Source organism: Muntiacus reevesi, chromosome 17, assembly GCF_963930625.1.
Source record: "Muntiacus reevesi chromosome 17, mMunRee1.1, whole genome shotgun sequence".
NCBI lineage: Eukaryota > Metazoa > Chordata > Mammalia > Artiodactyla > Cervidae > Muntiacus > Muntiacus reevesi.
The window spans coordinates 24,068,465-24,095,214 of record NC_089265.1 but is presented as its reverse complement, the minus strand read 5'-3'; the positions used below and the strand labels follow the sequence as shown (position 1 = coordinate 24,095,214).

The window sequence follows — 26,750 nt, the reverse complement described above, 5'->3', positions numbered from 1 at the left end:
CTAACTTTTCTGAATGTGTGCTCTTTCTAGTTTTTGGTTGTTTTTTTTTTCTGTTTAAAATTCTAAGAAATAAAGATACCAGGAGATGGGTTTTCTTTTCTTTTTTTTTTTTAAACATAATTCCTTAGCAAAATAAGATGTTAGAAATCAAGTCAATTCCAGACTTTTAAAATTTTCCTGATCCATGGGAAACTGTCATTTTAAAGCAAGGGTTGGCAAACTGCTGCCCAAAACCAAACCCACTTCATGACCAATTATTGTAAATACAGTTTTTTTGGAATACAGCCATACTCTTGCACTACATGGGCATAACTGCTTGGTTGTGACAGAAACTACATGGTCCCCAAAAGCTAAAGCATTTACTCTACCTCTTTACAGAACAGATGGCTGGCCCCACTCTAAAGCATTTATTATAATAATAAAAACAATTATTTTATCCTCATATCCTATCTAAAATTAATATATATTTATCAAACTAAAGTAACTTTTTTTGCTTGCCTTTAAAAAACATAGGATTTTTTTTTTTAAAGAAAACACTTTTAATCTTACAGTGCAGTACCTTGAAAAGTACAGTAGTACAATACAACAGCTGCTATACAGGGGCCAGCATCAGGTGATTAGGCAAGAAGAGTTACTGACAGAGGAGAGAGAGAAGGTAGAAGATGGGAAAGCTGAAGGGTCGTCAGCAATAGGAGATGGAAGGCAAACTGCAATTTCACTCACACCTTATGAAAAGACACAAGATTTTAGATTGATTACTTGCATAAAATCTTACTGTGCAATTGCCTTCCTATTAAAATATCCCTCATAGTTTTAAAGCGACAAAAAAAAAAAAGGTCATAGAAAATAAGCCTGAAAGGTGAGGGAGACATACATCCCAGTTTTACTGAAACAGTTTATACTCTCAGAAGTGGTGCAATTAGAATGATAAATGATACAGTCAGTCATCAGACTGAGAAGGAGAGAGAAGGCAGTCTTAGTGATGAGACAAGGAGCTGCCATTTCCACGCATCCTCTATGCTTCTTCAAACCAGTGGACAGGACCCCTTCCTTCCTCCTTCTCTTTCCTGGTTCAGTCCCCAAAGAATCAAATAGTAATAAGTGAGCAAAAGACTAGGTGTACAGCATCTAGAAGCAGGCATGAATGATATACTGTCCATGTCCACTTGGATAAATATCCTTTTAGAACCTAAGTGTGTATGATTAAGTTCATAACTTCCATGCTACTGTGTGGAAATCAAGAGAATATTATGTACTTTGAACACTTTGTGTACCATTGTTCTGTTAAGAAATATATATTATTATACACCTAATTGAAGTTAATCCTCATAACAGGTCAGTGATAAGTAGATTTTATTGTCTTCATTTTAGTTTTGAGGAAACTGAGGCTCATAGAACTAACAAACTTAGGAGTGGACATCAACCCAGTTTTATGTGATCCTTTCCACAGTACCCCATTGTTGGAAACCACTGTGACAGAAAAGGCCCTCAAGGGATTACACAGAAGCCCCCTTGTTTTATGGATGATATAACTGTGACCAAGATATAGTTTTGCCCAAAATCACAAAGCCTAACCCAGAATGATGCTGAAGCTGAAACTCCAGTACTTTGGCCACCTCATGCAAAGAGTTAACTCATTGGAAAAAGCCCTGATGCTGGGAGGGATTAGGGGCAGGAGGAGAAGGGGACGACAGAGGATGAGATGGTTGGATGGCATCACCAACTTGATGGACATGGGTTTGAGTCAACTCCGGGAGTTGGTGATGGACAGGGAGGCCTGGTGTGCTGCGATTCATGGGGTCTCGAAGAGTTGGACACGACTGAGTGACTGAACTGAACTGAATCCAAAACCCAGGTCTCCTGATTTCTGGTGCATTTATACTTTTACCTTTAACTATACTCCGGCTCCATACTGCACCACTAACATGGCCACACTAAGAAAAGATGAGGAAATCAGCCTAGATCAACCTCTACTGTTGAAACTAATTCCCTGTATTTTTAGTTTGTGTTGCCATTAATTACCTAATAAGTTCTGGGTAAAATGTTTATTGAATAATAAAATGAATGAACAGATCAATAGTACCACCCACAAACCCTGAAATGTTTTTTACTTTATATCCCACTGATGGGTTTGTTTCATGATTGTAGGTCATAATATTGATGATGAAAGTCAGTAAGGCACAGCCTTTTTCAGTAGTTGCACATGATGCTGAGTAATGTCAGGGACCTATGCTGTTCTTTCAGTTTTTACAGCACATCCATATGCATGGTCTTTTTTGGTCTATTGCCAACATTACCACCCCCATGCCCAGCGGTCCTATTAAATCAGTGGATTTCTAAAGAGTCAATTATTCTTCCATTGTCCATTGACCTTGGGCCTGTTAAGATATGTATTTATTTTGAAAACTTCCTATTTCATTTCATTAGGAAAAAGCCTTTGAGATAAGTTGGATTTAAATTCACTTTTCAGATCAAGGAAGTAATAGTAAAGAACTCTTTGAAGTCTAGTCAATGAACCACTGACTATACTTTATCAGGACCTTTAAAAAGATCTTGTTTCAAACCCAATACATAATCGTTGTGAAAAATATTCAATCATAATGAATAAAGAGCATAGAAAGTGAAAGCCGCTAGGGATTCTATCTTCCACAGGAAAATTCCTGTTAAACACTTGATACATAGGAATCCTTGGTCACTTTTAGGAACCTCTCTGAACCTAGAGAAAACAATAGGCTATTCTTCTTATATTATTTCCTAGGATCTTACATCTTTAGTTTTTTAGGCAAAATCAGCTACCACTGACCACTTATTAGGAGAAAGGAAGTCATTGTTTATGCTTATGGAATAAGTCAGGAATAATTTAAGCATCTCCAGTCTAATTAGCAGTTGTCCTCGGACACCACTTGGTTGAGATATCAGCTATTGACTGTCCATTTGGCAGCCCTTGCTGGGACAGGGGACCTGTAGTGCACAGAAATGTCTTTTCTATTCAGCTGTCTGGATGCACCAGGAGAGAGGGCTGAGGTCTTTCATCCTTCAACAGCCAACGTACAGTTTTTTTCTTACAAAAGAAAAGGAGAGGGTAGAGCCAATGCTTCATTTAAGGGAACACAGATAACATCCTGATGAACACTGGCCTGTCTGAGGAGAGAAAGTCCCCCTCCTTGCTCTTTGAATATTGGGCTACCACTGACCTCATGCATATTGCATATGCTTTTCTTTCTGGGGGAAAAAAACATTAAAAATTATGTTAAGTCGTCATTTACCAACTAGGAATGCAACCTCCTTTGTCCTTCATAGAGCATTTACTAACAAGTAATATGTAGTCAATATTTACACATTCTATAGGTCTGAGAAGTCCAAGGATTTATGTTAACATTTTAGTTTAGAAATAGTTACGCTGAAATGAAGCACAAATCTAATTCCTAATTCTAGCTTTGGTTTTTAGGGTGCCATCTTTATTTCATTTCTACCTCTTAGTCCCTACTGCATCTCTTGGTTTTCATCTTTGGTCTTGTGTGAAGGACTCAATATTTATCAATTTAGCTATAATGGCTCGTTGAGGTTTTATGGTTGACTTGGGCCCCAGTCCATGAGGTCGCAGAGAGTCGGACATGACTGAGCGATTAACACTTTCACTTTTGAAACACTTACACATTTTGTGCATTAGTCTCCTGAATCCTTTATAATTTATTAAACATGCACCCACACTCCTGCTTCTTCTCCTCCTCCTCCTCATCTTTCATGTTGACTATATATATTACTTCTAATTTTTTTTATTGAAATATAGTTAATTTACAATGCTGCATTAGTTTCTGGTATACAGCAAAGTGGTTCGGTTTTTTTTTTTTTTTTTCAGATTCTTTTTCATTATATGTTATTACAAGGTAGTCCCCTGTGCTATACCATAGGTCCTTGTGTATGTATCTGCTAATCTCAAAGTCCTAGTTTATCTCTCCTCTAAACCCTGCTATCTACTTCAGTAACCATAAATTTGTTTTCTATGTCTGAGGCTATTTCTCAGTTTTGTAAATAAGTTCATTTGTATCACTTTTTGGATTCCATATATTAGTGATATCATATGGAGAAGGCAATGGCACCCCACTCCAGTACTCTTGCCTGGAAAATTCCCTGAATGGAGGAGCCTGGTAGGCTACAGTCCATGGGGTCCCTACGAGTCGGACACGACTAAGCGATTTCACTTTTACTTTTCAGTTTCACACATTGGAGAAGGAAATGGCCACCCACTCCAGTGTTCTTGCCTGGAGAATCCCAGGGATGGGGGAGCCTGGTGGGCTGACGTCTATGCGGTCGCACAGAGTCGGACACGACTGAAGCGACACAGCAGCAGCAGTGATATCATATGATATTTATCTTTGACCTTCTTCACTTAATATGATAACCTCTAAGTCCATCTATGTATATTAATTACTTTTTATATATCTCATGAGAGATCATTTTCACATGTATCTTACACCACCATAATTAAGAACCTTTGATATATATGTATGCACGAGTAAGTGTGAGATATCTTGATCGTGACAGTCTTCTGTGAGGATTTTTTTCTTTGACTCTCCGTCAGTTCAGTTCAGTCACTCAGTCGTGTCCAACTCTTTGTGACCCCATGAATTGCAGCATGCCAGGCCTCCCTGTCCATCACCAACTCCCGGAGTTGACTCAAACTCATGTCCATTGAGTCGGTGATGCCATCCAGCCATCTCATCCTCTGTCGTCCCCTTCTCCTCCTGCCCCCAATCCCTCCCAGCATCAGGCTCTTTTCCAATGAGTCAACTCTTCGCATGAGGTGGCGAAAGTATTGGAGTTTCAGCTTCAGCATCAGTCCTTCCAATGAAAACCCAGGAGTGATTTTCTTTAGGATGGACTGGTTGGATCTCCTTGCAGTCCAAGGGACTCTCAAGAGTCTTCTCCAACACCACAGTTCAAAAGCATCAATTTTTCAGTACTCAGCTTTCTTCACAGTCCAACTCGCACATCCATACAAGACCACTGGAAAAACCATAGCCTTGACTAGACAGACCAGACCTTTGTTGGCAAAGTAATGTCTCTGCTTTTTAATATGCTATCTAGGTTGGTCATAACTTTCCTTCCAAGGAGTTAGCATCTTTTAATTTCAAGGCTGCAATCACCATCTGCAGTGATTTTGGAGCCCAAAAAATAAAGTCTGATACTGTTTCCCCATCTGTTTGCCATGAAGTGATGGGACCAGATGCCATGATCTTAGTTTTCTGAATGTTGAGCTTTAAGCCAACTTTTTCACTCTCCTCTTTCACTTTCATCAAGAGGCTCTTTAGTTCCTCTTCACTTTCTGCCATAAGGGTGGTGTCATCTGCATATCTGAGATTATTGATATTTCTCCCGGCAATCTTGATGACTCTCCACAGTCATATCATAAAGCAAAATAGCTTAGTCAGGCCGTCATTCCTCCGCATATCTGCCCCTTCACATCTCTAACTCTGGTTCTCCCATCCTTGCTTGTACATTCCTTCTGCCCACACCTCTCTGCCTACCCGCAGTTTTCCTCCTGTCTACCTGTCAGAGTCCCCAGGAGTCCCACCTCTCCCACCAGAACTCCTCTCCTGTCCTCCTGCTCTGCAGCCACATGCCGTTCAAGGTCAGTGCTGCTCATTTAACAGTGAGATAGCACAGTACTTGGGCAGGTGAAGCTTAGAGAAGGATGCAGAAAAGTACATGGCACGTGTGCCTGTTCATTTATTGAGCACTTGGTACATTTCAGAAGCTTCTTATTCTAATAAGAGCAGCACTTACTATGTATCAAGTGCAGTATCAAAGCACTTAATTTTATACTCAACTCATGTAATCCTCAATAGCCTTAATGGGATAGTTACTACTATTATCCCCATTTTACAGGTGAGGAAACTGAAGCACTGTGAGATTAATGTGAATTCAGATTTTATGTAGTAGAGTTCATTCTACTGAGCTTCATTTTCCCTTTTAAATTTTTCATTTATTTATTTATTTTTGGCTGTGCTGGGTCTTCATTGCTGCACGCAGGCTTTCTCCGGTTGCAATGAATGGGGGCCACTCTCTGGTCTTCTCATCGCGGTGCTTTCTCTGGTGGCGCTCACAGGCTCTAGAGCACTGGCTTCCGTAGTTGTGGCACATGGGCTCAGTTGCCCCTGCTGCATGTGAAATCTCCCTGAACCAGGTATGGAACCCGTGTCCCCCCACGTTAGCAGGCAGACTCTAAACCACTGGAGTCCCAGGGAAGTCCTTCATTTTCTCTTTTAATCCTTATAGCAACCCCCTGAGGAAACAAGGCTCAGAGAAGCTGTACTTGCCCCGCTCACACAGCCCGTAAATGCAAAAGAAGTCTGTGTGCTTCAAAACCCATTCTCTTTTCCACTGTGCTGCGCATCATTCCCAGAATGTCCTTGCTGTTTGCTCTAAAGTATTAAAGTGTAAGGAAATCTGATATCAGCCCTAGTATCAGCAATTTAGGTAAAAGTCAGGATTTGTTACCTTACCCAGAGTTGTTCATCTGCGTATGGCTCCTACTGCTGCTATAACAAATTACCACACACTCAATGGCTTAAAACACCATGAATTTATTATCTTACATCTTGGGAGGTCAGAAGTCTGAAATCAGCTCCTACTGGCTAAAATCAAGGTGCTGATTTTAAAATCATGTCTTCATTCCTTCTTGAAGCTCTACGGGAGGATGTATCATCTTGCTTCTTCCAGCTTCTAGAGGATCCTGGCTTCCTTGGCTCATGGCCCCTTTCTCCAGCTTCAAAGCACTTCACTCCAACCTCAGATTCTGTCCTTATACCCTCTCTGTCTGACCCTGATCCTCCTGCCACCCTATTATACCATCATGACTACATCAGGCTGACTGTGATAACCCAGGTAATCGCCACTTCTCAAGAGAGTTAACTGAATCCCCTCTACAAAGTCCCTTTTACCAGGTCAGGTCACATGTTCATGGGTTTCAGTGATAAGAACATAGATATCTCTGGGGTCATGACTCAGCCTACTACAGTCTGCTAGACTGTGGGCTGACAAGGTCTATTAGTCTCCATTAGCACAAGGTCCTTGAGATTCAAAGTTTGCTTTCTACTGCTCCTCCTCTTGTCACTGTTTTTGAGCCTTATATGCATCAATCTTCTTTGCTTTTATTCTAAAAAATAACTTTAAAACAGAAGTGAGAAAAAAAGAGAAAGATGCAGGAAAGATTAAACTGCAATGAGAGACTCCACTCTGAAGCATCATTTATATTTATCTCTATTACTTGTGTTTTTTGTGCAGGATTGTATCCACCCACTGTACATACATATTGCACGCATCTGTGTAGAGACTGAAAAGTCACCACAGCACCTATTTTCCTCCCTTGCTTAAAACTGTGATTATGTGGTGATTTCCCTGTAAACCTTTTCTTTTTCTTTCTTTTTTTTTAATCAGGGTTACAATTCAAAATGCCTGTAGTTTAGCTATGTAAAAAGACATATGAGAGAAGAGTCCCTGCTGGTAATATTCAGGAAAAAAAGAGAGACTTTTAATGATAACCATAAATGCTTGTGAATTAAATTTTTCATTTTCTAGACCTAAACACACCACACAGAGAAGAATAACTTTGGTCTGGATTAGAGGGCTGAATTCTGGCAGAGTCAATGTGGTCATTAGTTTTGTTATATACCAGTGACTAAGATGTAAATCCTCATGAATCAGAGACATCTTTATTTAAAATGTTGTATCCAGAAAGGAAAACAAAAAGCCTATTGGAATATTTATCTTATTTTTAGTAGTGTACTTCATAAAGAAATGGGTGTATGATACCTGGTGACTCAGTGGTTAAAAAAAAAAAAAAAAAAAAAACACATGCCAATGCAGGAGATGCTTGTCTGATCCCTGGGTCCAGAAGAGGACCCCTGAAAAGGAAGTGGCGACCTACTCCAGTATTCTTGCCTGGGAAATTCCATGAACAGAGGAGCCTCGTGAGCTACATTCCATGGGGTCACAAACAGTCAAACACAACTTAGCAACTAACAGCAAATGCTATCCATGCTTCATGTAGTAACAGGACTATTAAACCCAGAAGATGCCCTGCACACTCCTTGTACTTCCAAGATTAAGAAAGCTTAATTCATATTAGATGACCAAGATAGTTTTAATTCACAAAATGATCCAGATAGAAATTCTGTTTTTATTTAATAATTTTGTTTAGTAAGTGAGATTCCAGCCCTCATGTTCTTTGTTTTTCTGAGCCCTCCTGCAGTTTGACTCAGTTTTGACCCGTGTTACATACTAAGCGCTCTCCCTAACTGCCCTTTGAACCTCTCAGTCTCATATATCACCAAGTTACCTCCAACTACAAAGGTCTAACACCAATCTTGATAACACACCTACCTGCCACCTTCCCCAGCAGACCTGATCTTCCCTCATGAGCCTGGTACTGTGAGTGACACCGCTATCTAGCCTATCCTCTCGTGAGAACCTGGAGCTATCTCAGCCTCATTTGTCCTTCACGTTCAGTCAACACACGAGTCCTGTTGATTCTACTTCCTGTATCTCCCCAGCCCCCATTGCTCTCTTCCTCTCACATCTTTCTTTCACTGCCTTGATTTCAGTCCTCACGACTGGCCAGACCATTGTAAAACATCCTTGTACTTGGTGTCCCTGTTCAGCCTTGCCTAACTCTGCTCCAATGCTTCATAACCTGGTGTCGTTGGTTTTTTACCACAGGCCCTCTCTAAAGCCTTTAAAATATTAACATGTGCTTGGAGTCCCCAAATAAGGGAATGGCATGCACAGATGTTTAGACTTATTTGACCAGGAAACCTTTTCTCCATGGCACACCTGTGACTATCTCACAGGGCAGTACTCGTTGGAACCCATTGGCCTTTGCTGCCTGAATCATTTCTACAAATTAAATCATATTACCTTCTGCTTTAAAACCCTTAATGACACCCCAAAGTCTTAAAAGTATATCCAGTTATGTCCAAGGTCCTTCACTTTCGGCTGCTACTCAATCTTGTTTCCCAACTACACATCCCTGTGAACTCTAACCTCTGTCTTCTCAGGACTGCTCAAGGTGTGAACATGCCATGTTCCTTCACAGACTATCTGCACACACATGGTCCGACTCTGCCAGCACTCCTGTTTCCCTGGCCATCCACTCCTATGTCACTTCTTCCGCAAAGCCTTCCATCTTTTCCGTAAAGACTGGGTTGCACTCTCCTCTTTTGTAGAACTGATCACATGCATGCTGCATGCTAAGTTGCTTCAGCTGTGTCCAACTCTTTGTGACCGTATGGACTTGTGGCCCACCAGGCTCCTCTGTCCATGGATTCTCCATCAAGAGTACTGGAGTGGGTTGCCCTGCCCTCCTTTGGGGTAATCTTCCCAACCCAGAAATTGAACCCACATCTCTTACATCTCCTGCATTGGCAAGTGGGTTCTTTAACATTACTGCCACCTTGGAGGCCCAAAACTAATCTCACTTTATGGTAAAGTACAGTGACTGAACTGCAGATACCTGAAGCAAAGTGACCATCTCACAGTCATCTGTAGTCCCTAGCACCTAAGACAGTGCCTGGCAATCAGCAAGTACTCAGGAAATGTTTGAGGAAAGAATGGATGAGCAAATGGAGAAAGGCATGAAATGAATTAGAATCTATTAGCAGAGCACATTATATTAAAACTGGAAAGTTGACCTTAGAAACAGAATGTGGATATCACTTGTGTTGGGCTCAATAATGTGACTTGAGGTGCTAAGGAAATAAACTCAGCTCCCAGTGAATTGAACTACCAACATAAAACCAAAAATGTCAAAGGAGGCAGAATTTATGACTGTGCTGATCATAGGGAAATCTTTAAAAATTCTGGACACTCAGGTCATTGTATTTTTGTATAGAAACATAACTTTTAAATATTCCTCATATTGTATTGTTTTTACTTTTCTTATAAAACTAATGAATCCATGGCCTTATATCATGAAATATGCATGGCAACAAGGATAAGCAATATAAATGCTATTTTGGGTTATTTATTCTGTTTATGGCATATATTTTAAAACAATACCCATCACCAGAGATCTGCTTCTTCATACCACAATATTATTTTCAATGATGATTCATAAAGCAAACATTTTTCATTTTGTTTTATTAAATTTCTCTTGCCGCTCCTTTTAAAATATTTTTCTCCTTTGCATTCTGCTTCTCACATCGGGACCGTCAGCCTCACCAGGTAACCTTGACCTGTTCACAAAGTCACCACAGACTTTGGAAGCTTCATTAATTTGAAATTTCATCTACTACAATTTTTTAAAATGTTTGAAAACCACCTTTTCATCAGTGTACACACCAGAGAAACTTTTTGAGCAAAGATGAGACAAGTATTTAAAAGCCAAATCCCTGATGACATTAACCCAGCCAGAGGGTTGTCTGCCATCCCTGGAGGGTCACAGCTCCCAGAAGAGCACTCACTGCATCTGGCTGAAACCCATCAATGACTGATGTAGAAGCAGCATCTGGCTGATGATAAAACAGTCCGATAAAAGGTGGATGTTCAGCCCATCAGCTGAATGTTTGTTTTACATCTTTTCAACATCTGGCTTTTTGGCTCTTTTGTTCATCCAATCATCAGTTCAACAAACATTTATGAAGAGTACACTCTTTGCCAGACGCAATAGTAGGCACTGGGGAATAGAAAAATTGAGTGTGTTCCCTTTCCTCAAAGTCACATAATCCTGTGTACATGTAGGGAGGTGGAGGGAAAGATCAGGGCCATAAACGACCAGCCCTAACTGGGGAGGTGCAGCACCCTTCCAGATTAAGGTGGGGTAGGAGGTGACATCATACCATGAGGCAGAGGGGTTAGAAGAGGCTTTCCTGAAGCAGTGGCCTGCGAGCTGGGCCTTCAAGGGTGTCCTGGAAATTTCTGGCTGGACAGAGAGGTGAAGGGCATTGCTCCCATAATGAACAATGTGGTCAAAGGCCATGGCACAGGAGGTATCTGTGTGCCCAGAGAAGGGCAGATTGTCCACCACAGCTAAGGCAGAGGCCATGGCAGGCCGGCAAGACCATGTGCTCAGGAAGCTCAACACAGATGAGAGTGTGAGGGCCCTGAAGGACATTCTCACCAGTCTGACTTTATCTTCAAGTGTTGAGAATTTCCTGCAAGTTGTCTATGTAGCATGCACGCTAAGTCACTTCAGTCATGTCCCACTGTTTGTGACCCCATGGACTGTAGCCCACCAGGCTCCTCTGTCCATGGGATTCTCCAGGCAAGAATACTATAATGGTTGTCATGCCCTCCTCCAGGAGATCTACCCGACCCAGGGATCAAACACGCATCTCCCTCGTTTCCTGCATTCACAGGAGGGTTCTTTATCACTAGTGACACCTGGGAAGCCCATTTCTATCCAAATTAAACTTCAAAATAACAAGCTGATTGTCTTTTTTGTTTGTTTGTTTTTACTTTTCTTGCAGGTATTTTGTCACCCAATTATCACGGAATTCCATACAGTGTTAGGGGGAGTCTTCTGAGGGTTTGGCCCTTAAGTTCGGTCCTATCTGAAAAGTGATATCCCAGCTCTGATATTTTGAGTGGTTACACTCTATATACATTTTATTACATCTCCACCCTTAAAATGAAGCCAATTATCTTCATCCACTTCCTTAGTTGGAGAGAGAGAAAGTTTACCTGCATCTTTTCCTTATTGTCGTATTCACTAAGATGCTTAAGTCTGAGAGCGGTTCTCATTACGGCACCTGTTTATTTTGGAAGCATTTATTCAAATTGAAAGAACCCCCATACACCTTATGTGATACTCCAAACAACCAGTGGTTCTAACAGAAGCTGCTCTGGGTGTCAGGTCCCGACACCTGCCCTGTCTACCCCATGTTTATTTTATTCCCATTGGAAATGGTGGAGAGGCATTCATTTAGAGAGATGTTTCTGAGTCCTTGCTCAGATGCCATAATGTGTGCAACTTTTTGAGACCCCATGAGCTGCAGCATGCTAGGCTTCCCTGTCCTTCACTGTCTCTCAGCATCAAGGTCTCTTCCAATGAGTTGGCTCCTTGCATCAGGTGGCCAAAGTTTTGGAGCTTCAGTTTCAGCATCAGTCCTTCCAATACATATTCAGGATTGATTTCCTTTAGGATTCACTTGTTTGATCTCCTTGTAGTCCAAGGGACTCTCAAGGGTCTTCTCTAGCACCACAGTTCAAAAGCATCAATTCTTCAGTGCTCAGCCTTCTTTATGGTCCAACTCTCACATTTGTTCATGACTACTGAAAAAAACATAGCTTTGACTATAAGGATATTTGTTGGCAAAGTGATGTCTCTGCTTTTTAATACGCTGTCTAAGTTTGTCATAGCTTTTCTTCCAAGGAGCAAGCATCTTTTAATTTTGCGGCTACAGTCAAGTCCACAGTGATTTTGGAGCCCAAGGAAATAAAATCTGTCACTGTTTCCACTTTTTCCCCTTCTGTTTGCCATGAAGTGATGGAACCGGATGCCATGATCTTAGATTTTGAATGTTGAGTTTTAAGTCCACTTTTTCACCTTCCTCTTTCACCATCATCAAGAGGCTGTCAATCCTGGTCATACAGAATTACCTGGGAAGTTTTAAATTTTTTCTAAATTTAAAAAATGAATGTCTGGGACATACTTCCCAGAGTTTAATAGATATGAAATGGGGCCCAGGACTCAGGACTTTTTTAAAGCTCCCAGGTGGCTTTAAAGTATATCAGGATTGGGCCCATTGAGGAAGAGAGTGGCATCTGGGCCACAGCAGCATTCTGACTCTACTCAAGGATGTTGTATCACCATCCTAACCTTGACTCTGGGCACACATCCCTCTTACAGTTCTGAGTTCAGCCCACTGAGCACAGACCCCCATGAGTTCTGAGTGGCCACTGCTGCAACAGGAAAAGCTCCGATGGCACAAACACCCAGCCCTAAATTTTCAACAAGCACAAGGGCAGCTGATTCAAGAAAAGGGACTCTTCTTGAAGAAAACGGAGCTCTCCTTAGAGTTTTTACAATAAAATTACCCCAGCACTGAATAGTAATGATTGGTATATTATTTAAGGTTAGATTTTTTTTTTCTTGTTTCTGTTTCTTAGCATTTGTGTCTATACCTCCTGTAAAATTTTTTATACAATTTTTAAAGTTTACTTACCACTTGCAGTACATGTTGTTCCATACATTCTTGAGCCTATGTTACACCCAGTAGTTGGTATCTCCCACTCCTCCACCTGTATATTGCCCCATCCCCCCCACAACTGGTAACCACTATTTTGGTTTCTATGAGTCTACTTCTTTTTTGTTGTATTCACTAGTTTGTTGTATTTTTTAGATTCCACATATAAGTGATTTCATACAGTATTTGTCTTTCTAATTAGGGTTCAGTTCAGTTCAGTTCAGTTGCTCAGTCATGTCTGACTCTTTGCAACCCCATGGACTGCAGCACGACAGGCCTGTCCATCACCAACTCCCGGAGTTTACTCAAACTCACGTCCATTGAGTCGGTGATACCATCCATCCAACAATCTCATCCGCTGTCATCCCCTTCTCCTTCTACCCTCAATCTTTCCCAGCATCAGGGTCTTTTCAGATGAATCAGCTCTTCACATCAGGTGGCCAAAGTATTGAAATTTCAGCTTCAGCATCAGTCCTTCCAATGAATATTCAGGACTGATTTCCTTTAAGATGGACGGGTTGGACATATTAAAAAGAATAAGAAACCCAAAGTCACAATAGTTTAGGTAAGAGAGAAAAGCGTTTTCCTCTTATACACACACAGGCCATCCAGGGCCGGTATGGTGTCACCACCAGGAAGTTAGGCTGCTTCCATCTTTTTGCCTATCACGATCCAAGATGGAAGGTTAAATTTTAGACAACATGTTCATGTTGCAGCCAGCAAGAAGAGAGGGGAGGGACAAATGCCACATTCTCTTCTTGTGTGTTTTTCCATGAAGCTGCACACAACCTTCCATGTACATCCTTTTGCCCAGCACTTAGTCACATGGCACCTTCAAGGGAGGTCAGCAAATATAGTCTGTATGCCAAAGGGTCATGTGCCCAGCTAAAAACTGAGCATTTCTTTACTACTGTAAAGGAGGAGCCAAAATCTTAGAGTAACAGCTTCCTGCCCCACCCCTACAAACAACTGGATGATATTCATTCAGTTACATGTAAATGACCTGTTTGATTGGGGGCCTGTTGAAAACCACTAAAATGGGGAGATTTTTCTTGTATCCCAAATTTCCATGGCTCTTGCTCCCACTGCCCAGAAAAAAACACCAATCCTAGAAGAAACATATTACAGGAAGTTCAAAAAACTAAGCCTCAGACCTGCTACCCCTCCAATAGGTTAGAGAGGATGGGCTGTCTACATGGAGAGAGGAAGGGCTGCCTTTTCTGCAGATTAATTCCTCCAGATTTACATGGATGCCAGGAGCTCTCTCTCCTTCATTCTGGAAGAAGCACAGATTATTTTCACTGCATTGTAAATATGTTTAACACTCTATTATATCACCTGTTAAACCAGTTGTCTTGGGTGACTGCAAATCATAGTTTAGAAACAACTCTCTGAGATTTAAAGGCTCTCAAAATTCCTGGATGCTCTAGTTAAATGTTTAAGATTAAGAGTGGAGGATATAGACCTTGCTACAAAATTCATTTCAAGGTGCGGAAACAATCTCCTTTGGGTTGGTTCCTGGGTTTTCTTTCCTATTTATTTATTTTTTCTTTTCTCACTCTGCAGTAAGCCAAGGCTAAGGTAAGAATTGGATTGGCAGTCAAATGGGCTACTGTCTTATGCAGAGTCTGCTTTCTCTTCCTCCCCCAGTGTTCCAGGACCTGCGGTGGGGGCATCCAGAAACGTGAGGTTCTTTGCAAACAGCGCATGGCTGATGGGAGCTTCCTGGAGCTTCCTGAGACCTTCTGTTCAGCCCCCAAACTGGCCTCCCAGCAAGCCTGCAAGAAAGATGACTGTCCCAGTGAGTGGCTGCTCTCCGACTGGACAGAGGTATGTGTGCTCCTCAGAAGGAGATAACAAAAGAGGTATAAAGAGGAAAAGGTACCCAGACTTACAGATACAGAAGGAGAGAACAGAACAAAAGAATCCTCCTGGCACTGTGGAACAGAGCTGTGGGGCGGGGGTGGGGTGGGGGGGGTATTGTTGTTTTGTTTTTTAAACTTATTTTCTGGGTGTCTTGGGTCTTAGTTGTGTCATGCGAGATCTTTCATTGCAACACACAGACTCTCAAGTTGTGGCACATGGGCTTAGTTGCTCTGCAGCATTTGGGATCTTAGTTCCCCAACCAGGGATCTAACGTGTGTTCCCTGCATTGCAAAGACTTGTTAACCAGTGGACCATCAGGGAAGTCCCTGAGTTGTTGTTGTTGTTGTTGAATCTTCTTTGCAGTGTAGGTGATTTACAGTGTAGGGTTACTTTCAGGTGTAGAGCAAAGTGAATCAGTTATACGTGGAACAGAGTTTTTGTAAGCATTGATACCATAGTGTGTAACTAGCTTTTAACTAGGCTGCAGGGATGGGAATTGTTAAGCAACCAGCCCTCACTCAACAATCAGGAGCAGAGAATTGAAAATGGGCCCTTCATGGAACAAACCAGGCCGCGTTTGTACTATTTGGATCCAGGATTTTACTGAGAACACCGGGTCCCTCCGCTCCATTCACTCCCACCTTCCTGACATTCCCCCCTCCCCCTGCCGCCCGCCCCACATCTCTTACTCCCAGATGTTTCTAGTCTCTCCTCAGGAAAGGCAAAGCCTCTCTAGTTCTTCTCATCCAAGTTACTGGACAATGAGGCATATGATTTATTAGGAAAAGAAGGCCAAGGAAATCCTGCCTCCTTCCTGTCAGTTTCCTGGATCCAAAACGTCAACAGCTTCCCAGCAGGAGAAGTTGATTTCCCCCGATGCCCTGCATCTGGGGAGATGACCACATCGGCATTACCATTCCTGACTTACCTCATCAGTTAAGGATAGACCCCCGACTAACCTGCTTCTCTAAATCATTCCTACTTCAACACTCGCCTGAACTAACTCATCGACACCCAGCTCCAACTTGTTTGCAGCCTCTACTCCTTCTTTGACTTGCCTGCAACTCCCCCAGCTTCATAGGCCCCGCGTCTTTCACAGAAACCACCCCCCCCAAGTCTCGCCTCGCAAGTAGACTCAGCCAAGAACGGAATTACGAGGCCTGAAGTGAAAATCTCAGGGCCCAAACCAGATTCAAAACCCTTCTCTTTCTTAACTAGAAGCCTCTGGATTGGCCTTGTCGATCTCACTGCCTCCTTTGTAGACCGTCCAACTCACAGGACAGAGCCGCTGCTGCTGCCTGAAATCTATCACAGAGGTCCTTGCTGCCCCAGAGTGGAATGCAGCTGCCTCTAAAAATGAAGATGCCACGTTGTTCAGCCTATGTTCTGAGAATTCTCACCCTGTGTTTTATCAGCCCATGCAGAGGTCCATCAGATGACACCTTCTGAGTACACTGCAGTTGAGATTTAACCTATGTCATCATAGGTTTTGCAGTTTGGCAGTAAAATTTGGTCTTCTGATGGTAACTCCCTGCAAATGTCTCAGAACAGAAGGGGGAACGATTTTTATCATCTTTTAGAAGCAATTTTGTTTCAGGATGAAGGATTTAATGTGTGGGATGAGCATATGTGTATGTGCATGTGTGAACATGTTCAGTTCAGTTCAGTCGCTCAGTCATGTCTGACTCCTTGTGACTCCATGAATCACAGCACGCCAGGCCTCCCTGTCCATCACAAACTCCTGAAGTTTACTCAAACTCATGTCCTTTGAGTCGGTGATGCCATCCAGCCATCTCATCCTCTGTCGTCCCCTTCTCCTCCTGCCCCCAATCCCTCCCAGCATCAGAGTCTTTTCCAATGAGTCAACTCTTCACATGAGGTGGCCAAACTATTAGAGTTTCAGCTTCTGCATCAGTCCTTTCAATGAACACCCAGGACTGATCTCCTTTAGGATGGACTGGTTGGATCTCCTTGCAGTCCAAGGGACTCTCAAGTCTTCACCAACACCACAGTTCAAAAGCAGCAAATTCTTCAGCACTCAGCTTTCTTCACAGTCCAACTCTCACATCCATACATGACTACTGGAAAAACCATAGCCTTGACTAGACAGACCTTTGTTGACAAAGTAATGTCTCTGCTTTAAAATATGCTATCTAGGTTGGTCATAACTTTCCTTCCAAAGAATAAGTGTCTTTTAATTTCATGGCTGTAGTCACCATCTGCGGTAATTTTGGAGCCCAGAAAAATAAAGTCTGACACTGTTTCCACTGTTTCCCCATCTATTTGCCATGAAGTGATGGGACCAGATATCATGATCTTAGTTTTTTGAATGTTGAGCTTTAAGCCAACTTTTTCACTCTCCTCCTTCACTTTCATTAAGAGACTTTTTAGTTACTCTTCACTTTCTGCCATAATGGTGGTGTCATCTATATATCTGAGGTTATTGATATTTCTCCCGGCAATCTTGATTCCAGCTTGTGCTTCCTCCAGCCCAGCGTTTCTCATGATGTACTCTGCATATAAGTTTAATAAGCAGGGTGATAATATACAGCCTTGACGTACTCATTTTCCTATTTGGAACTGGTCTGTGGTTCCATGTCCAGTTCTAACTGTTGCTTCCTGACATGCATACAGGTTTCTCAAGAGATAGGTCAGATGGTCTGGTATTCCCTTCTCTTTCAGAATTTTCCACAGTTTATTGTGATCCACACAGGCAAAGGCTTTGGCATAGTCAATAAAGCAGAAATAGATGTTTTTCTGGAACTCTCTTGCTTTTTCAATAATCCAGCAGATGTTGGCAATTTGATCTCTGGTTCCCCTGCCTTTTCTAAAACCAGCTTGAACATCTGGAAGTTCACAGTTCACATATTGCAGAAGCCTGGCTTGGAGAATTTTGAGCATTACTTTACTAGTGTGTGAGATGAGTGCAATTGTGCGGTATTTCAGGCATTCTTTGACATTGCCTTTCTTTGGGATTGGAATGAAAACTGACCTTTTCCAGTCCTGTGACCACTGCTGAGTTTTCCAAATTTGCTGGCATATTGAGTGGAGCACTTTTATACCATCATCTTTCAGGATTTGAAATAATTCAAGTGGAATTCCACCTCCTCCACTAGCATCAGAGTGATGCTTCCTAAGGCCTAATTGACTTCTCATTCCAGGATGTCTGGCTCTAGGTGAGTGATCACACCATCGTGATTATCATGAAGATCTTTTTTGTATTTTTCTGTATATTCTTGCCACCTCTTCTTAATATCTTCTGCTTCTGTTAGGTCCATATCATTTCTGTCCTTTATCGAGCCCATCTTGGCATGATTATGTTCCCTTGGTATCTCTAATTTTCTTGAAGAGATGTCTAGTCTTTCCCATTCTGTTGTTTTCCTCTATTTCTTTGCATTGATCGCTGAGGAAGGCTTGAACATACTAGTGACAGTTTTTCTGTAGAATGTTGACTTGGGGTTTAGTATCATATAGGAAATATAGATCAATGGAATAAGATAGAAAACCCCGAGTTAAACCCACATACCTATGGGCGCCTTGTGTGTGTGTGTGTGTGTGTGTGTGTGTGTGTGTGTGTGTGTGTGTGTGTGTGTGTGTGTGTGTGCACGCATGTGTGCTCAGTTGCCAAGTCATGTCCAACTCTTTGCCACCCCATGGACTGTAGCCTGACAGACTCCTCTATCCATGGGGTTTTCCAGGCAAGAATACTGGAGGGGGTTGCTGTTTCCTCTTCCAGGGAATCTTCCCAACCCAGGGATCAAACCCGTGTCTCCTGCAGCTCCTGCATTGGCAGGTGGATTCTTTACCCCTGAGCCACGTGGGCGACAGAAGATGAAATGGTTAGATAGCATCACCGACTCAATGGATATAAATTTGAGCCAACTCCAGGACATAGTGGAGCATAGAAGAGCCCAGTGTGCTGCAGTCCATGGGGTCGCAAAGAGTCAGACATGACTTAGCAACTAAACAACAACAACAATCATGTATGAAAAATCATTACCAGCAGTGCAGGTGAGAGCACTGATGTATTAGTCAAGTAAGTGGCTCTGGATGAAGGCTGCCTCCTAGGGGTGTATTGTAAAAAGCATTGCTCTTCTAAGTCTATCAGTGGCAGTCTTCCATGAGAGGGATGCCAAGAAGGGGACTTGTGTGTATTAGAGTTGTCCTTCCAAGTTCCTGGAGTTTGTGGCCTCTGAGCACATAGAACTCAAGAGAGGATCTGAAGGAAGGATTCTTGTGGTTAGGCACTAAGGTGCCAGTAAGTAAAGGAGACCTGTAGAACAGTATCATGTGTACTTGAGAGTTCAGACTCACAGACAGGCAAACAGGTTCAAATCCTGACTCTGCTACTTACTGGCTGTGTAACCTTGGGCTGGTTACTTGACCCTTCTAGGCTTTAGTTTGCTGAACTTGAATATTGGCGATGACAATTGTGTCCACTAACATGGTTATCAGTTATAAGTGATGCATATAAAAAAAATAAATAAAAAAAAAAAAAATAAATGATGCATATAAAATACTCTGTGCCTAGTAAAAGTTAACCCTTATCATGGTTGCGGATTTTCTTCTATCCCTTCGTATTGTTAGGAAAAGGAGCAGAAATAAAAGAAAGCTCATAACTTGACTGGATGGACCCAGGATTATGATCAAGACCTCCCACAGACTCTGCTGGTCTTCCTAGGAGGCAGAAGTTACATTTTTAGAACTAGGAATAGTTAGCCCTTATCCAAGGATTGTTACCAGGTTCTGCACTATGTAGGTTGATGAATGGAGATTCCAAACATTGAGATGGGGCTGGGAGTGGTGGGATTTTAACCCCTGTTCACTGGGGATAAACTCAGTATGGCTGGTGCCATACAAAAGTGCTCCTGGGGGTGTTCACAAAGGCTTCAGTTGGCCCTGTTATCCCCACAACCCTTCCTTTGGCCCTCTGGCTAGGATAAGACATGCATTCCACACCCCCCACATGACTCCCTTTGGAGAAAGGAAGACCTGGATGATCTATGGGTGTTTTTCATCCTCAACTATCTGGGCTTAATCTCACGGTTACTGCACAGAATCCCTTAGAGACAGAATTAAGCCAAAGTTTTAAACACTTCAAATAAAATTACTTTCAGATTCTATTCTGAGAAAAGGTCTCTCAAAAGACCTTACTTCTTTTCTTTAAAAGAAACACTTGGATCTCTTGAAAGAATTGGCTATTCAATATTTTTAAGTCATATTTTTATGGAAATTCCTTCCTCCCCCAAGCATAAGAGAAATTAAAGTCAGAGCAGTCAATTTTAAAGCTAGAAAGAACTTAGGAGATCTTATAGTCTAGTGGTTCTTTAAAAAATTAAAGCCACAAAACCCTTTTTTTGCATTGAAATGTTTCAGTGAAGTCAGATATCTAAAACAGAATGAATCAGCGTTATTTGGTGGAAGTGTGGGTAAGGGTCCCAGATCCCCAAATGGTTGGGTCTGTAGATCACCTGAGAAGCCCCTAAATCACATCCTCAACATAGTTAAAGATCACACTTTGAAAATCCCTGCTCGAGTGTAGTTTCCCTGTTTCAGAAATGTGGAAATTGAGCCTAGAGAAAGAACTAGATTTGACCAGAATCATAAACTGATCTTCCAACACTTGGTCCATTTTTCCATTTCTGTACTTGGCAACACTCAGATGACCAGGCTTTTAAAATTTCCAGGCTCTCTACCCCCATTCCACCTGAGCCCTGGATTTGGTGCTGTCATTTACAATAAAATAAGGGGTGGGTGGAATCTGGAATCCACACTCTTCAGGGAACAAAAGCAATGGGCTTGATTCTCATCTCCATTTTTTGCATCTTAAATGTCTTTTAGGGTGGTGGATATCTCAGTGTATTGCATAGAATAGTTCATTTCCATGGGCTAGCATATGAAACTTGGAAACCTAAGATACTATTTTTTGGTTTCTACTGTCATTTTTCAAGTTAACGTGGCATGCTGCCATGACCCTAGTTCAGGCCTTTATCATCTCAACCCTGGACTACTGTGGCAGCCTCCTTAACTGACATCCTTGCCTCCCATCCATCTCCTACTCCTATCCCTCCCAGACACTGTTGCCAGATTAACCTTCTCAAAACACCTCCTTCATCATTTCACTCCTCCCTTAAAGGGCTCCTTATTGCCTTATGGACCAATTCCAAACCTTCCGTCTGAAAATTAAGTCTCCAGCATCTGGCCCCAAACTACCTCTTGAGCTCCTGACACTCTCCACTTGGCCTCTCTATTCAGTCAAACTGGTTCAGCTCTGTCCCTAAGCCTGCCTTGGCCTTGAACACTGAACTCTTCCACCTTGATTCTGGATAGTTCCCTGACCGCCATGCTTACTCTGGGTTCTCTAAACCCATCCAGACTCCAACCATCTTCCAGACTAGGCCAGGAAATCACTGGTATACCATGAGCATTCACCAATTGTTAGCATTCATTTTATGATATCAATACTTCACTTACAATCTTGTATTTTTACTAAGTTCTTTTATTGCTATTTCTTTAAACAGCTTTCAGTTCAGTTTAGTCGCTCAGTCGTATCCGACTGTTTGCGACCCCATAAACCGCAGCATGCCAGGCCTCCCTGTCCATCACCAACTCCCAGAGTCCACCCAAACCCATGTCCATTGAGTCAGTGATGCCATCCAACTATCTCATCCTCTGTCGTCCCCTTCTCCTCCTGCCCTCAATCTTTCCCAGCATCAGGGTCTTTTCAAATGAGTCAGCTTTTCGCATCAGGTGGTCAAAGTATTGGAGTTTCAGCTTCAACATCAGTCCTTCCAATGAACACCTGGGACTGATCTCCTTTAGGATGGACTGGTTGGATCTCCTTGCAGTCCAAGGGACTCTCAAGAGTCTTCTCCAACACCACAGTTCAAAAGCATTAATTCTTCTGTGCTTAGCTTTCTTTATAGTCCAACTCTCTCATCCAGACATAAATCTATTGTTTTGCAGGCAGAAGACCTGGGTTTGATCCCTGGGTTGGGAAGATCCCCGGAGAAGGGAATGGCTCCCCATTCCAGTATTCTTTCCCAAACAAGTCCATGGACAGATGAGCATGGTGGGCTACAGTCCATGGGGTTGCAAAGAGTTGAACATGACTGAGCAACTAACACACACATGATAAATATGTTTCTTAACTTTTTAAGAAACCATCAGACTTTTTCTAAAAGGACTGTATTTTACATTCCCAGCAGCATTACAGGAAGGCTCTAATTTTTCCACATCCTCACTTATGATAATAACACTTATTATTGTCATTTTGATTATGAAAATTCTAGTGAATATGGAGTGCTATTTCATTGTGGTTTTAATTTCCATGCTCTGTAATATACCATTTCATTTTAATAATGCATTTGGATTTCTTCTCATTATTTGATAGCATCTCTTTGAGGTTAGGAATCGTCTTACACATCTTTGTCCCATAGCATTTAGCATCCCACCTCAAACAAAGTAGATACATAAGAATTATCTGATACTTGACATTAAAATATTATAATTAATTTGTAAAGGAAGGAGAAAGGAATTAGCATTAGTTGAATGTCATTTCTGTGTGTGAAGTTTTAAAATATATTATCATTGAATTCCCAGGCTTGCCAAATAAGTTATAAGAAGTGGAAACAGACTCAGAGTTTAAGTGACTTGCCAATTAGTGACATGCGTACTGAGCTGGAATTTGAACAGTGGACTCTATAACTCTAACTCTAAAGCCCAGACCATAAAGGTAAAAATAGGTGAAATGTGCACAGGAGACCTGAGACCAGAAAGAGTGTGGCTGCACTATGGATGTGTCTTTTCATACTGTAGCATAATTAATTTCTCTTTCTCAGTTGCTATTGCTTTCCCAAGCAATTTTTCTCATATTTTGCTAAGTTTGAGAGTCCATACAAAACCCACTAGCCTCCAGTTCTCCGCATTTACATGCATTTGGCCTTTCTTCCCCCACCAGTGTTCCACGAGCTGCGGGGAGGGCACCCAGACACGAAGCGCCGTTTGCCGGAAGGTGCTGAAAACCGGTGTCTCAGCAACCGTGAATTCCTCCCTGTGCCCGCCCCTGCCATTCTCTTCATCCATCAGGCCCTGTATGCTGGCCACCTGTGCAAGTGAGTACGGCAGTGCTCTGGGATGGGGAGAGAGCAAGAGCGGTAGCTGACCCTGAGCCCGAGAACAGTGGGGATGGTCAGGCAGTAAAGGCCTCAGAGGGCATCAGGCTGGCGATCTCAGCTAGAGATGGGAAAGGAATCTTAATTACACGTGGCCAGGCAGAAGGCTCTTCTCCACTGGGGGAAAACCAGTTTATAGGAGGTAGGGCAAAGTGCACTTGCTGGCATAGGGAGATCTGGAGGCTGGAGTCAATATATTACTAATGAAGTCTAATGTGACCCACTCCAGGATTTTACACTAAACAGTGTGTTCTGTTTACTAGTAACCCCTAGAGGTATAAGACTTCTGAGGTCTTCTCTCCATGTATATGGGGGCTGTGGTGCTCTATAGGACCCAAAAGGGAGACATTCTCCTTCTCTTTGTCCTCTGCCTCTTTTTATGATTCTGATTTCTTTCTTTTTAAAAAATTTGTTAAAAATTATTTATTTTAATTGGGGGTTAATTACTTTACAATATTGTAGTGGTTTTTGCCTTACATTGACATGAATCAGCCATGGGTGTACATGTGTCCCCCATCCTGAACCCACCTCCCTCCCCATCCCATCCCTCAGGGTTGTCCCAGTGCACCGGCTTTAAAGGCCATTTCATGCATCAAACTTGGGCTACCAATCTATTTCACATATGGTAATATACATGTTTCAATGCTATTCTCTCAAATCATCCCACCCCCGCCTTCTCCCACAGAGTCTAAAAGTCTGTTCTTTATATCTGTGTCTCTTTTGCTGTCTCACATATAGGGTCATCATCACCATCTTTCTGCATTCCATATATATACTGTATTGGTGTTTTTCTTTCTTACTTACTTCACTGTATAATAGGCTCCAGTTTCATCCATTTCATTGGAACTGATTCAGATGTGTTCTTTTTAATAGCTGAGTAATATTTCTTTTTTTCAAAAAGTCCTTTTAAAGAGAGGAACTGTCTTTCTCCTGGATTCACCCTCCATCTAGAACCCTTCCTCTCAGTTTCTAGGGGTAGAAAGTCCCAAGAGAGTGATCACAGGTTGCCCGGCTGCACCTCCTTAGCTCTCCCGAGCTCGATTGTGGCAGCAGCTTGATGGTCCACAGTTGGTAGCCAGCTCCTCCCATAAAAAAAATCAGGAAATGAAGGCCCTGGCCAAAGCAAACTCTGAAGCGCTTTCCCTCTTCTTTCTTTGGTCCCCCATCTCTCTTTCTTCCCTCCACCCTGACCTTTTCCCCTCTCTCTTGTCGCTGCTCCTCACTCTACCTTTTCTCCACTCTCTGCTTCTTTCTCCATCTGTCTGCTTCCGTTGCTTTCATTCCAGGGCCCGGGCGGCCGTCCACAAAGCATAGTCCTCACATCGCGGCAGCAAGGAAGGTCTACATCCAGACGCGCCGGCAGAGGAAGCTGCACTTCGTGGTGGGGGGCTTCGCCTACTTGCTCCCCAAGACTGCGGTGGTGCTGCGCTGTCCCACGCGGCGCTTCCGCAAGCCCCTCATCACCTGGGAGAAGGATGGCCAGCACCTCATCAGCTCTGCCCACGTCACTGTGGCCCCCTTTGGGTACCTAAAGATCCACCGCCTCAAGCCCTCTGATGCGGGAATCTACACCTGCTCTGCCGGACCAGCCCGGGAGCAGTTCGTGATTAAGCTCATCGGAGGCAACAGGAAGTTGGTGGCCAGGCCCTTGAGCCTGAGGAGCGAGGAGGAGGCCCTCGCGGTGAGGAAGGCCAGCCCCAAGGAGGCCCTGCAGACACACAAACACCAGAACGGCATCTTCTCCAACGGCAGCAAGGCCGAGAAGCGGGGCCTCCCCGCCGACGCCGGGGGCCGCTATGACGACCTGGTCTCGCGGCTGCTGGAGCAGGGGGGCTGGCCGGGAGAGCTGCTGGCGTCGTGGGAGCTGCAGGACTCCACGGAAAGGAACGCGTCTTCAGAGGAGGACCAGAACGCCGAGCAGGCCCTCCTGCGTCTGCCCTTCACCATGGTGACGGAGCAGCAGCGCTTGGACGACATCCTCCGGAACCTCTCGCAGCAACCCGAGGAGCTCCGCGACGTCTACAGCAAGCATCTGGTGGCCCAGCTGGCGCAGGAGATCTTCCGCAGCCATCTGGAGCACCAGGACGCGCTCCTCAAGCCGTCGGAGCGGAGGGGCCCCCCGGTGGCCATCCCTCCCCATAAGCATGTGTCTGGCTTCAGCAGCTTCTCCCGGATCTTGTCCAGTGGGGAGGGCGGGGGCGGCTCCCGCCGGCCGTACCGCAAGCCTGTCATCCTGCGCAAGATCTCCGCCGCCCAGCAGCTCTCTGCCTCCGAGGTGGTCACCCACCTCGGGCAGACGGTGGCCCTGGCCAGCGGGACACTGAGCGTGCTTCTGCACTGTGAGGCCATTGGCAACCCAAGGCCTACCATCAGCTGGTCCAGGAATGGAGAAGAGGTTCAGTTCAGCGACAGGTGAGTTCTGCAGTTACCTGGTCTGGGAAGAGCTGCGGGGAAGGGGTCACCTTGTGCGGGAGGCACCCTGTTCATTCTTCCTTCAAGGTGTTTGCAAGGGTAGAGCTTAGAGTACTGGGCCTCAGGGACCGCTCTCATCCTGGGTTTCAAACTCTCTCCATACTGATGGACTGTTAAAGCAAAGACAAAGTATTTAATTTCTCTAAACTGTATGCTCTCATCTTTGTAAGATAATAGTAAGAATACCTACAACCCTCAAGCCCCATAGGATCGCTGAGATTAATGAGGTTCTCTCCGGATAGCTCTGAACCTTTGGCAGGAAGCTATCATTCCAGACCAGAGCATTATTGCATTACTGTTTTTGTGAGATGAACCGCTGAAAAGCTTGTACGCTAGGATACTGTCTCTGTGTGTGTGGTCCCCCAGGGTTGGGGACAGAGTGCAGCCAGTACCTGCTCCCAGTGGGTGAGCCCATCCTCTGTCTGTGCTGGACAAGGCTGTTTGTTCCAGAAAGCTTTTATTCCCGGTTGGATCTGTGATTAATTATCCTATTATTTCTTGGTGTCTCTGTTTTGATGTGCCTTTACTGGGATGACAGCATGCCTTTGCTGGTTTCCTTGGGCCCTGGCCATTCATAATGTAGAATCAGTAGTGATAGAAGAGGTAATAATAGTATTTTTTTTAGTACTACATGCATGCCAAAAGCATGCCATGCTTCCTACGCACCTCCTCTGTAATCTTTATAAACAGCCTTGTCCAGCCCTGACAACAAATAGAGCCGGCATTGACTGAGTAGTAAGTGTCTTTGAGGCTGGTGTAAATGCTCTTTGTGCTTTATCTCACTGAATTCTAACAGCAGCCCTAAGAGGCAGTATAATTTTTATCCACACTTTACAGAAGAGAAAATCAAGCCTAGTAACTTACTAAAGATCACATTTATTAGGTGGCAGAGCCAAGATATGTGACAGAAATAAGAAAGGCAGTCAATGGAAGAATCATAGTCTATGGATGAGAGAGGAACTTTAAGGTCTGTGCTTCAGAGTTCTTGTTTTAACTTATTATCTTCACTGAGTTCATGAAGCATGCTCTTTTCATTAAATGTCCTTTTAAA

At 43.3% G+C, this 26,750-nt stretch overlaps 1 protein-coding gene across 3 annotated transcripts in view; it reads left to right on the top strand.

Annotated features, from left to right (window-relative positions):
* The window catches only part of ADAMTSL1 (ADAMTS like 1), a 479,825-nt gene that overhangs the window by 302,140 nt on the left and 150,935 nt on the right, over positions 1-26,750 (top strand). For all 3 annotated transcript variants that reach the window (XM_065908168.1, XM_065908169.1, XM_065908167.1), the window contains 3 exons: positions 14,838-15,017; positions 23,014-23,167; positions 24,514-25,639. In XM_065908168.1, the coding sequence (XP_065764240.1) occupies positions 14,838-15,017; positions 23,014-23,167; positions 24,514-25,639 (1,460 nt within the window). The remainder of the gene's footprint in view (positions 1-14,837; positions 15,018-23,013; positions 23,168-24,513; positions 25,640-26,750) is intronic.